This window comes from Vidua macroura, chromosome 3 (genome assembly GCF_024509145.1).
Source record: "Vidua macroura isolate BioBank_ID:100142 chromosome 3, ASM2450914v1, whole genome shotgun sequence".
In the NCBI taxonomy this organism is placed as follows: Eukaryota; Metazoa; Chordata; class Aves; order Passeriformes; family Viduidae; genus Vidua; species Vidua macroura.
Window position 1 is genome coordinate 90,672,897 of NC_071573.1, and position 13,275 is coordinate 90,686,171.

General features: G+C 38.2%; 1 protein-coding gene across 2 annotated transcripts in view; it reads left to right on the forward strand.

Moving 5' to 3' along the window:
• The window catches only part of BMP5 (bone morphogenetic protein 5), a 56,126-nt gene that overhangs the window by 23,596 nt on the left and 19,255 nt on the right, over nucleotides 1–13,275 (forward strand). For both annotated transcript variants that reach the window (XM_053973345.1, XM_053973346.1), the window contains exons 2-3: nucleotides 205–397; nucleotides 6,198–6,346. In XM_053973345.1, coding sequence (XP_053829320.1) covers nucleotides 205–397; nucleotides 6,198–6,346 — 342 coding nt within the window. The remainder of the gene's footprint in view (nucleotides 1–204; nucleotides 398–6,197; nucleotides 6,347–13,275) is intronic.

Consider the following 13,275-nt stretch of genomic DNA (forward strand, 5'->3'; position numbering starts at 1 on the left):
AGGTTTTTTTGCTTTTGAACTGAAGATACTGGGTTGGTGGAATTTCCTTTAACTGGAAGTATGTCTGGGCTTGTGGTTTTATTATTTGGACAGTTTTATATTGTCATGTTTGTTAACCCCCAAGCAGAGGGAATGCTCCATTAATCATGGGAAATGGGCATTTGTTTCACGTCTTTAATTTACATTCAATTCTTTTTATTACAGTTGAAAGGGACAAGGACTTCTCCCACCACCGAAGGCACTACAAAGAATTCCGCTTTGACCTTACTCAGATCCCTCACGGAGAGGCAGTGACAGCCGCCGAGTTCCGGATATACAAAGATCGGAGCAACAGCCGCTTTGAGAATGAAACCATTCAGATTAGCATATATCAGATCATCAAGGAGTATCCCAACAGGTATCCCAATCCTGGCATGGATGTTGAGTACCATCCCATTTGTCTGTCTTAAGTAGGGAGGCACTAACAGATCATAAGTGTTCACCTGACAAGGTATTGTTGCCACCACCGGGGCTTGTGCAGTATTAATTCTTAGGCCACAACAGCAAACACTGAACAAGAGTAAAACTTACCTTAAATGTAATTTATTCCAGGTTTATGTCCAAGTTCACCAAATAATCTGCCCATGCACAGAGTGGGTGAGGGTTCATGTTCTCAGCGAACAAATGGTGGAGTCCTGTGCACAGTCTAAGTGTCTAGATTTGGGACATGCACCATTTGCTGACACTGAGGTACAACAAGCCAAGATTCACTTAGTTCCTTAGAGGCAGAAAGATTGTCTGACTCTGATTACTTTTGAAGAAGCATGACTTTTTTACTTGTGTTTGACAATTCTGCAGAAGGTAATTAAAAGATAAACTTGTGCATTAACTGTTAGATGACATGTACATAACACATGCTCCACCATAACTGAAAACTAAAACAAATCATAGAATCATCTAGGTTGGAAAATATCTTTGGGATCGAGTCCAACCATAAACCTAACACTGCCAAGTCTACCAATAAACCATGTCTCTAAGTGCCACATATGAGGTTGCACATGAGAAAATCCCTGAATTTGAGTTTGCAGAGCTCTGTGTATGACATGTTTCCAAGAGTCTACAAGATCTCAGTAATGAGAGATTTCAACAGGCAAAATAGCTAAGTACCTGAAAATTATGATTGAAAACTAGTATGAATTCCAAGATGCTTGTGAAAAAGCTACGTAGACCCAAAAAAGTGGGGATTGAAATTAAATTTATGCCTTTTCTCAGAAAAGAGGGGGAAAAGAAGTTCTGTTTTAAGATAAAGGAAAACTCTCCTTCATCTTGGAACTGATTCCTATCCCAGGAAGGTTTGGCAAAACCAAAGAAAATGTCAGCTAAAACTTGCAGAGTATTCTGGAGGAAATAAAAGCCCCATCACAAGTTAGCTTGAAGGCTGGGCCAGAATTCAAACCTCTTTTCTGCCCACAGAACCTTGAGCTTGTACGCTTCAGGTCATATCTCTGAAACATCAAGTTATAAAATATTTACGGCTATAAACAGGGATTCATTTTATACCAATGGAATCAACCGGAGGGAAAGTACTCATCTTTACAGAATACCTTTTGCTTTCTTAGTAAATTTGGGGATGAAGAAAACAGTGTGGGGTTTGGTTTTTTTTTTTTTTTTTTACCTCTGTCTTCAGCTTCCCAAAAATTCTTTTGACATTGGTCCTAAAAGAAACTTATTGGAGGAAGGAATGAAGCAGGAAGGAACAAAACACATCTTTTTAAAGAGCACAGGTCAAGGCTAAGGTCATGAAAGCTTTTCACCTGAGAACTCAGATTTTTTAATGAACTAATGGGAAAAGTTAGTTGTTCTAATACTTCTGATGTTTTCTTTTTAAGTTGTTGAATGTTTTCACAGTTGGTGATTTGTATTCTATTTTAGAGAAAGGAAAACTGTTTGCCACTCCAATGAAAATCACAGTTAATATTATCTGACTTGTTCAAATGGCAACTGCCTCTGTAGAGGCATTAAGCAATGCTTTTGATTTCTTTCAATGCATAAACAGAAATTTGTATTTCTGTTTTTCATATATTTGCATTTACAATTGTAAAGTCCCATGCCCTCTAATGGAGCAAGGTGCTGAAAAGAGGAACAGGCAATGACATGCCATGCATTTGATTTCACCAGTGTAACTACAGAAGCTTCACATCTAGACCAAGTGTTTATCTCCTATTGTTGATTTTTGACAGTTTCTATTCATATATAGGGATATTACAGGCAACTGCCTCAGTGGAACAGGATGGGAGAAGACCACAAGCTCTTCACTGTTCAAATTAGAACCAAGAAAATTTTTACACAAGCCCCTTGCTGTCTCCAGGCAGAAGAGACCCCAAGACGAGCTCCCAGGATTTTTTTTTTTTTTTCCAACAAAGCCACATCTTTTGCTTTTGGGCCCAGACTTCACTTGTGATTTTCTTGACTTTGTCACCTCAGGTTTGTTATACATATGTACATTAGGTTTCAGGTGCAAAATTTTTAGAAGCCGCAACTACAGAATGGGAGAGGGAGAAAACTTTGAACATGGGGAGGCACTGGAACATGTTGCCCACATAAGTTGTGAATGCCACATTCCTGGAAACTTTCAGGGCCAGGCTGGATGGGGCTTTGAGCCATAGGTTCTAGTGTAAGGTGTCCCTGCCTATAGCATGGGGCTGGGACTTGATGATCTTTGAGGTCCCTTCCAGCCCAAACCATTCTCTGATTCTATGATTCTGTAATATCCCACAGTCCTTACTAGTGACATTCCACAGCAAAACTGCTCCTCCACCCTTCTTTGCTTTGATCAGGAAACATGGGTGTCTGACAGGACTCTGCAATCCCACGCACAGTCCTGCTGTGCTTTCAGGCAAGGAGCGCCCAGGGTTCAGGGTTTCCAAGTTGCATCCTAAGGATTGTGCTGTAGTCTCAGGCATTTTTCTGTCTCTATGCCAGCATGGCTACTGAAGTGTGTATGTTTAATTCCCTTGGAGTTTGCTGAAGTTTCAGTCTTTGGGATTGAAGTTTTTCATTTGGTCTAAGGAAATGTACAGCATGGCCCATAGCAGGCTGACTTCCTATGGAGCCCCACCATCGACTCCTACCTGGGTCTTTTCTCAAGACAAAAGTAAATACTGTCCAATGTGCCAAATCTTTGTTCATGATTTGGTGGCAGGTAGCCACTTATTCAAGTAAACTCTGAGGGCTTTTCCCACATTAGGGAATGCTCAAGTGGCAGTAAGATACAAAAGCAAGTTTCCAGAATGAGGCTAGAGGTAAAACAGCATTATTGGGATGGTCTATTACACTGTAATGATTATTTGATCTGATCAAGGACTGTTCTGGGTTTCAAGGAAGATGTAGATAGTTTGTTCTACCTTTACTTCCTTAAGGGTCCCAGGAGATGCGGAGCTTCTTAAATGTTCTGCCTTCAGCCTCTTTGCTGAAATTCTTGACTGTCATAGCATTTCTCCTTTAGAAAACTGATCATTGGGGAGCAGACTGAAATCACTAAACTTAAACAGCCTCTGTAAAGGTAAAGCAAATCAGCTGCATTCTGCCTGAATGTATTCACTGTTACATTTCAGGCTATTTACGACATAATGCCTTGGGTTTTATTATGTGTTGTGGGCTATATTTTAAATAGAAATACTTTTTAAAATTCAGCCAAAATTTGCAGCTGTTTTTAATTTTAAGTGTGATTGCATAGAATAAAGGAGAATTTTAAAATTAAAAATGTCACAAAATACAATGGGAAGTTTGAATGAATGACATGAGCTAATGGGGGAACCCTGATCACAGAGCTCCTGCTGCCTTCTCAGGGGTCAGGTTTTTACCATGTATCTGTATCAATTGTGGAAGAAGTTGTTATTTTCTCTGATTTTTTTCCCCTGAGTTTTACAGACTTTGAATTTCAGTAGTAGCATGCCGTTATGCGGGCTTAATTATTAGTATTGGTCCAGATACATATTGTCCATTCTTCTATGCGTTCTCAAGAATCTGGTTTTCTGTAGGCAACCCCAACTCATTTTTGTTTCATTTGCTGAGTTAATGAGTAAGAGCAATCTGTCTATTTAAAGTTTATTACCTTAGCCAGATCGCTGTACTCGCAGGGAGACAGACAAGTAATTGACATTTCAATACCAAAGTCACTTTAGTTTGAGTTTTTGCTGCAGTACAAAGTAATAAAGTCACATTGAGGAAAAATTTTTCCCTCATAGGAATTTCTGGACTGGACCATTAGTAGTGCCTTATTCTGATTTGGCATGGGAAACATTGTGACTTTTGACAACATTTAGTATCAGTCCTGGATTTGGAATGGAAAGACTCTATATGAGAAAACAATTATGTATTCCAGGAGGAGAAAAGACAAGTGTGGAATTATATCACTGTGGTATTATAGTATTTTATATTCCAAACACTTTTACAGTTTTTTATTAAATCTACTGAGTGATGCAAAAGTATTTCTAAATAAACATCTCAAAGACTATTACAGTTGGAATTAAAGTTTTCAGGTTTAAAGTTCTGATAAAACTGCTTATTAGAGAAAAAAAAAGTTGGCATTTAAGACTCCAGAGAGTACTATATATGAGCTTGTGGTACGTTGTTAATTTGTTCAGTGCTAGCATAGCAGGTCAGGCTCTTTTGAATTGTAAGATTTTCTTCATGCTAACTCCAGAGGGGGAATGTAGGTTTTCTCCTTGTGTGGTCATTAGCACAGTTCTACTAGAATGAAAGTGATAAGAGCCCAGCAAAAGATTATCCTTTAACAGAAGGAAAAAAAGGCAACTTGGAAAAAAGCCCTTTCAATTCCTTTTTTTTTTTTTTTTAATTACTTTCCTTTATAATTTCTGAGCTCTTTAACCTGATTTTGCAGATATATCTCACATGTAAGTAAACATAAGCTTGTCATAGTTCAGTTGGTCTTATTTTCTTCATTATTTAGCAACCACAGTTTCAAAAGGTGCACTTTATCTTTTTTTCACTATCAGACCTTCTAGGTGAATTTACTGTGTTTAGATAAGACAAGAACTTTCTAAGGTGTCATTGTGATTAAGCACTGTAAGAATACAGTGACAAGACACTAGCAATTTTAAATCCACTTTTTCACACAAAGCCTTTTCTGTCTGTCTTTCCTCTTTAAGCATGTGTTCATTCTGTCTGTAAGGCAACAGTACAATTCCCAGTCTATGTGAGCCAAGTCTGCCTTTAGCTGACTTGTACAGTAAAAAATTAGAATAAAACATTTTTTCTTGTAACTTACTGTTTTGACTACTATTTATGGCATAAAAATAGGCTTCTATAACTATAAATTTAAGTTTAAAAGGTTAAATGGTGAAAACAGTTTTTAATAATGCATGCTGCTTTGTAGAAGCGTGTAAAATGAAACTGATGAGAGTTAAATATCTTGGGTTTAGTCTGGTCATTGTAGTAAATTATTTGTAATACAGATGATGATCTGGAACCAATTGTGTCATGAGATATGTGGAAACAGAACGAATAAATGACCCATGCTAAAAATTTAGTAACACAATTATACTAAACTCCCATGAGCAGCCCTTCTGAATTACTGGAAGATGGGAACAAATTTGAAAATATACCAGGGAACTGAGGGTTAAAATGTTGAATAGATATGTAATTTCTGCTTTGATATAAAGACTTATTTTCTAAAGATCTGTAGTAATAGGAAACGGTCTGAACTGCCATCTATTCATGTTTTGTCATGGGATACAGCTGCCGTCATGTGTTATTAACAACAGATCTTTTTAGCAATGCTATGCCTCTGAATTTTAGTTGAAACTGGGACGTGATTTTGACTTTTTTTTGTCTTTTATGCTGAAAAGTTTATAAAATTGAATCTTCCTGAGACATTCTAATGCTGAAAGATGAATTTTTTATACACAGCCTCAATTATGTTTTTCGTGCAGCTATATCAGGAAGTTGTATTTTTCAGATTTTCCAGAGCTATCATTTTTACATGCTGAAACTAATTTCAGAAAGGCCTCTTAGGGGAAATACCTGTATTATACTTAACAACGACTTGTTAGCTACGGCACATGCTGTACTGTGTCATAATGAGGATATGTCAAAGGATTATTAATTTGGACTACAAGAAGTTATTGCCAGCAAGAAAATTAGGGACAAAGCTAATAATATTTGAATGCCTTAACTCTCTATTTTCTTTAACTTAGGGATGCAGACTTGTTCCTCTTAGACACAAGAAAGGCTCAAGCTTCTGATGTGGGCTGGTTTGTCTTCGACATTACTGTGACCAGCAATCACTGGGTGATTAATCCACAGAACAACCTGGGCTTGCAACTCTGCGCTGAGACTGGGGACGGTAAGATCGAAACTATAGATCATAAAGCTATGTGTGCTCTTGTCTTGCTAGGACTTTTTTCTTGATAGGTGCTTTTTAACTTGACTGGATGACAATTCACTGAGAGTTTATAAGCAAATAATACCAATCTTATCCTGCTGTTAATGTGGTCTGCAAATTTTCTATTATTCTAAATTCTGTAGAATATTGTGATTATATATTAATTGAATCAAGTGAAATTGGGTTCAGGATAAGAGCTCCTACATACAAAATTAAGATCCATTTTAATGTTCTACGACTGATGATTACATTCAGGAAAGTCAGACAGATTTGCAGAACCTCAGAGCCATTCAGAAGGTATAGCAGCTGTTGATATTGCTAATGTTGAAGAAAAGTTAACAATAGGATAATGTGGGGATTGGTTTTCTTTAATTTGAAAAAAAAAATATGATTTTTTTTTTTTTACCTTGAAATGGGTTAAAAATTTGAAATTCTGAAAATTTTGGTTAGCAGAAAATTAGAAAAAACCACTATCAAAACAGAAGTTTTGAGCTGTGGGGGTTTTAGTACAAATTTACTGGGCTACTGCATTATTCATAGTTATGCTCCTCATTAAATTTGAAAATGCATCTCAGCAACACAATATTTTTAGAAGAAATGTTCTTTACTTAGACTTCTTTAGAAACTAATAAAAAGAGACTTATATACTGTTTTTTCTGTGATGGTTCACTTAATCCATACCACTTTACAAGCAAACTCAGATTTAACTCTTTTTGTCAAAAAGCTTTTTATGTCAGAGGTCAAGGGATCTATGATGCCAGTTAATCTAAACCTTAGCTGACATAATGTTAATGAGTAGCAGAAGAAACCCTGGTGTAAGGATTAATATTTTTTTTCTTCTTTGTTCTGGCTACATTTTCTCATTGGTTTTGATCTAAATTCTCCCTCAGGCTCAGCTGGGCTGTGAACAAAGCGTCTCATACTTTTTCAGCAAGTGCCCTGGCTACTGGAGAGTTATGCAAAAACTGTCCTTTAGGCATGATGCTTAAGAGGAGAGCTGGCAGGCTTTCACCGAAGCTCATGGCCATTTCACCTAATGTTACCTTACAGTCAGAGTACAGCCAGTGGATAAGGGGGGCACCAATGCAAGGCAGAACCCATTGCTGCCTTCACCCACCCTTCAAAGGCACCACTCCTGAGCCTGGGCTGCATGGGGAGTAGGTCTCTTAGGCAGCCTGGTTTAGTGAGGCCATTTTAAAGCTCTTACCATTCTGGGGAGGTGACATCTCCGCCAGGAATCCAAATTAGGTGGTCTGGCTTCTGGCCAGCTTTCCTACTCCAGAATAAACTCCATCCTTGATTTTTTTTTTTTTTTCCAGGAGATTTGAACACAGAAATTGTTGAAAATTAAATATCCATGAAAGGCATTCATTAAGAAACCCTGCAACCAGCAATTTGTTGGTTCTAGTCTCAAAATTACATCCGTTTGGTAAACTACAGGAAAGTTTGTATGGGTAAAAGGAAACCTTTAGGTTAATACACTGAAGAAATTGTAAAAGAATAGCTCATGTAAATATTTCCCCTGTCCTACTCCCAAGATCGGAAAGGTGATAGATAATTTTCTATTTTAAATTCAAAAGCCACAAACAGCTTTACCTTTTGCACCTTACTTATTTGACTTATGAAGGAATTTGCCTTTTCCCTCATTTTCTATTCCCTTTTTCACTTTATTCGTACAAGAAGTCCATTTCTACGGACTAAAGTTTTCAAAACTATAGGATAGACCTGTGCTACAACACTTCAGCTTAGCACAAGCAAAATCATCCTTTCATGCTCTTACAATTTTGCTCTTAAGGCTTTGATTATTTTTATTAGGTTGCTGTTACTTCTGGAAGCTATTAGAAACACCAGCAGTTGAATGACACGTTTGTGTACATATGGAACATGAATTTTTATACGACTCAGTATGTAGCGGACTCGGTTCGTAACCCAGAGAACTCCACCCACCTTTCCTCCAACCAGTTCTCTGTGAGAGCTCAGGGACTGGTTCAAATCAACTGAAAAACCTTCCCTTGGCTCGAGTGAACTTCAGGCCATGCAGGTCTGAAGCACATTTCTTCATGCCTCCAGCTGTCAGCCGAGTTTACAGGAGGCATAGTACTTCTGTCCCCATAACTGGAGAGATGTTTATGATAAGACCTGATCCATTAACATTTCTATTGCAACAGATCATTAAACTAAATGGGATTCTGTTAAGTAAGAGGATCCCTGATTGAGTTATTCCAGTGCTACACTGGGGTCCTGGATAATCAAGTCTGTAAATACATACTAATTTTTAGATGTATTCATACAGCCAATATGGGGCACCAACAGTTGCTGAGACTGCAGGGTGCTACTATATTGTTATCACTATCATTAAAAATAATCTTTCTTACAGTTTTCTATCAGAGACATTTTTGGCAATTACTTGTGTGGATGTATTTCTTTGCACCCCTGAAGATGGTGCACAAATAATGATGTCTACATAAGGAATTAAAAAAAAAAACTGTAACTAATATAACAGTGTGAAAAAAATATCTTTGGAAAAATGTCTGGTTGTTGTAATTCATGTTTTACCCCCTTTGAAAATCCAGAAAAAAGTACAAAAAGCCACATGACACTGGAATGTGTTTTATTTTTTCTTTAGGACAGTATTTGGTATCATACGTCTCCTTTTAGTATGAAATGTAGACTTTTTCTCTTAATGGGACATTTTATTTTGAACAGTAAGAATAAAGGTTTGCATGACACATATGGAACCTGTCAACATATAATGCACTCTTTCCTTGGGGCTGTGGTAAATTAAGGATCAAGTTTTTTGATTCTCTTTTTTAATGTATCCTCAACATTCTGCAGCATCCCCTTTTGGCTGATTCCCTACTTTTGACACCAAAACTTTCTGTCATGATTCAAATGAGAGGTGATCTTTTTCATGCTGATGGACGCATGGGTGTTGGATGAATTGCAGCATAAAATCAATACAGATGCACAAACAATTTGAAAAGCTCCATGCAACCTTTTCCTCTATATATTCCACATGTCTCTTAAGACTTAGAACTTGTTCTAGTGAATCAGCACCTTTGTATTAACTTTTAGCATTTTTATAAGTGGATGTTAGCAGTGATCTGAGCATCACTATTGCTGAAATGGTATAAACAGCTATAAGCTAAAAGAATGCTTTTTCTATTTTTGTCATTGCTGAGGAGAGCCTAGAGTTGTTTACAGAGAATGGGAGAGGGAGGTAACATGCAATGTGATTGGTGGTGATCCACAGAGTAAAATGGATTCCAAATACACAGCTCTCAGCACAACAACCTGAGTAGCCCCACAGTTATATAGTTCTGTGCCTTTTATTAGATTACTGCAGATTTCACTTATTTTTCATCTACCAGCACACCAGAGGGGAAGAAACTGGTGTCTACTTTGAAAAAACAAAGATTAAGATTTCTGTTACCACATAGTGCCATAGAAGGTTTCTTTGGGCTTTCCTGCTATTTGAGGTGGGCAGGCAGCAGGAGCCCTCAGCTCCCTGACTCTGACTCTTACTTCAAGTATTTTTTTTCCTCAGAGCAAAAGCAAACTTGAAAAAAATAAGTACAGTTGAAGCCTGTGGAAGGCTAATTTCCTTTTCAGCATGAATTTGGGTATGCTCTGATGTGTGTCCCCTGGAAGGGTGTTTGGTTCTTAACCCTACATGCTGCATGAAGGATTGGTGAAGTTCTTCTCCAGAGATGTTGGGAAAGAAACTAAAAACCACAGTCTCTCTTCTTTTTTATCTTCTCTACCTTTTAGCCTTGATCTTCCAAGGTCCCTTTCTCCAACTAACTAAGCCTTCAGAAAGGTAGCTTTCTTGGTGTGGTGTGAAGTGGCTGGTTTGCTTTCAAGCCATGACAACCTGTGGCAGCACACTGGCCTCTTCATGTACTTGGCTGTATATTTGATGTTGTTTTGGCCTCACCATTACCACACTAAATGTCATGAATTTATCCCACAGCTGCCCCTAGACCACCTTAGCACCTAGCTTACATGACCATGGTAGCTATCAAGAACTCTGGGGGAATGCTGCTGGGTTGTTACCTTAAACCTCTTGATGGATCTGGTATTTACAAGGCAAAGTATGAGGAGCAATGTCACCTTCATTACTGTCCTTATAGTGGGGGGACTTAGGAAATATGTATTTATATTGATATATATATACATGGGCTTTGGCAGGCAATAGCTCTGACTAAATTCTGGGCCATCTGGAAGCCATATAGCCATGTTAGCACAGCACTGAACCCAAGCTAATACATCCTGCCCCTCAGCAGGTTTTATTAGCTTGGGCTCAAGCACTGCCTAAGTACAGCTACATTCATTTCTGGTTCAGAGCTGGCTTTGGCCAAAATTGCACTAGTTTTAAATTAAACATGCTCAGGAATACACTGCGGTGTGAAACAAGCTGGAGGGATGAGTCTCTCAGTCTCCAAAACAGGGTGATCCCATGACAGCTGTCCCCATGGTAAAGGTCCCAGTGCTGCAGCGCTGCCTTGAGGTTCTGTTGACTCTGTGGTGGAGCTGGCACAGGATGTAAATGCACCAGGAGCACACTGCCATCCTGAGCAGAGCGGATGATCCAGTTCCAGCACTCTGTTTTGCTGAGATGGGTGAAACCACTGTTTCCAGCTGGGTCACAAACAGGGTCGGCATTGTGTCGGCTTGTAGCAAGCGACCACACCCTTTGTTAGTAAGGGCACACTCACTTTAAGCAGAAGGGCCAAGAAGGGGGGTGAAACGGGCTCCCACCCCTTCTCCTACCACCACTGGTGCATACTGGTTCTTGCTGTACAGCTGTGCAAATCACCCCACACCCTGCTCCCCAGACAGATGAAGGATACCGCTGCTTCTCAACACCATTAGTTTAGAGATAATAGCATTTGTGTTCCATTCCATTCAGAAAGCTTTTATCCATTTTATTCTTTGGTGGATGACCAATTAATCTAATCTCTCTTTGTTTTATTGTCTTCCTGAACACATTTTTAAATGGTGCAGAAAAGCCCCAGGACTCCCACAAGCCACTCACAGTTTAAGTGCATTAACTTGGAAGGATAAATCAAGTACTTACAGACCATTTTTGTGTATAATTACATCTGATTTTTTGTGTAAGCATATATGGTGCTGCCATATTATACAGCATCTCAGAGTTCCTTATGTGTTCCAAGTGCTTTCTTCAAGAGCTTTTTGAATACCAAAATTAACACAAAAAGATACTCAAAACTCCTTCAAATGGACGGGGTAAAAGCAACTAAATGTAAGATTTGGCAAACAAAAGATGAATCTAGTCTTGACTAAACCTGTGAAGCCTAGGAAAGGCAGAGCAGAACATCCAAGACCACCCATTTGGCAGAATTTCTTAAAGCCTTCAGGGAGAAGAAGAGTTAATAAAACACAAAAAGCATGTGTCAAAAGCATATTTTATGTTGTTATAGATAAATGTGTCCACCAAAGGAAAAGTTTGAGCAACAGTTTATGTAGATAATACAACAGAGACAGTAAAAATACTTTAGAGTTGGAGTGTTGAGGATGTGTTATACATGGACCATCACATTGGTGTTATTAGCTTTCCTCTTGTCTTTTTTAAAAAATAAGCTCAGGTAGCCAAACTCCACTTCAATTCTTTTGTTTCAAGTCCCATTGCTCTCAATAGTGCTGTTTGGGCATGAGAAACCATGAAAGTTTCTCTCTAATTTTGAAAACTACTGTGTGAGCTTTCATAGTTAGAGCCTATGGGCAGTTTTTTGCTCAAATATTAAATGTTATTGGACCTTGGATGCGCAGGATATTTCTTCAAAAGGCCTTTCCTCATTTCAGATGTCACTTCCCAAAAGAATGAAACCATAGGTGTGGCATTGGAATTTTTTTTTTTCAGCAAACTGTGTTGAAATGAATTTGCAGAATCACTAAATTTTTCATTTCTAAGTACAAATATGCAAAATTATTACCAACTACTGTGACCTAGCAGTAGTGGTTAATCTATAAAACGTGTTTTGTGAATTCTTGAACACTTTTGAAAGTAAATAAGTTCTTGTTTTTCATAACAAAATGAGTGGTTTGGTGCAGGCTGATGACTCAGGACAAAATAATGGATTTTGGAATTACTCATTGTGCTGTGTTGCCAGTGTAAAACTGGCTAGGATGCATAATGACTGAAAGCTCTTGCAAAATAAGTGTCTGATCAATATTTTACTTAAAATATATACTGTCTGAGGAGATAAAGCCAAGGCACAGATCTTACTGTCACTGGCATCCACACTGGCAGTCTCAGGAAAAGTCAGCTTTCTGAATGTTATGAAAAGCAAGGATGTGTCTCCAGGTCAAGACTGCAAGACAGATTACTATTGAAATCTTGAAGGGCTCTTGCATTTCCATTTGGAGCAGCTGGAGGGGAAATGAACTTTTAAGATGGAACTGGATGAGTTCACAAAAAGAATTGTATGATACGACTGCATGTGACAGCACTGAAGCAGACAGAGTGACACAGCAAACAGCTCTGCAGTTATCAACCCGAGTGCAGTTCCTATTTTGTGGGTGAAAAAACAAAAAACACAAAATTGTTGGGATTGTTGAGATAGGACCTTTTTGTAAGCTGAACTTCACAGTTATTTTTGCAGCAGCGATTCCTTTATTATTAGGGGAGAGAATGTGAAAAGGCAATTAATATTCATTCAGTTCAGTCAGTCAAACCCAAACTTCCATGCAAGCTTTTAAGCAAACTGCTAAGGGCACTTTACTATCAAATAGTATAAAAGCCAAAAAGAAGTTTAAATGCCAAGTCAAACAAATGCATCTTGCCAAAGACTCAGAATCCTATGAATAAGGACTAAGGAGTTCAGCAAATTTGAAACATAATGCTTTAAATAAGTCTTAGTCTCCAA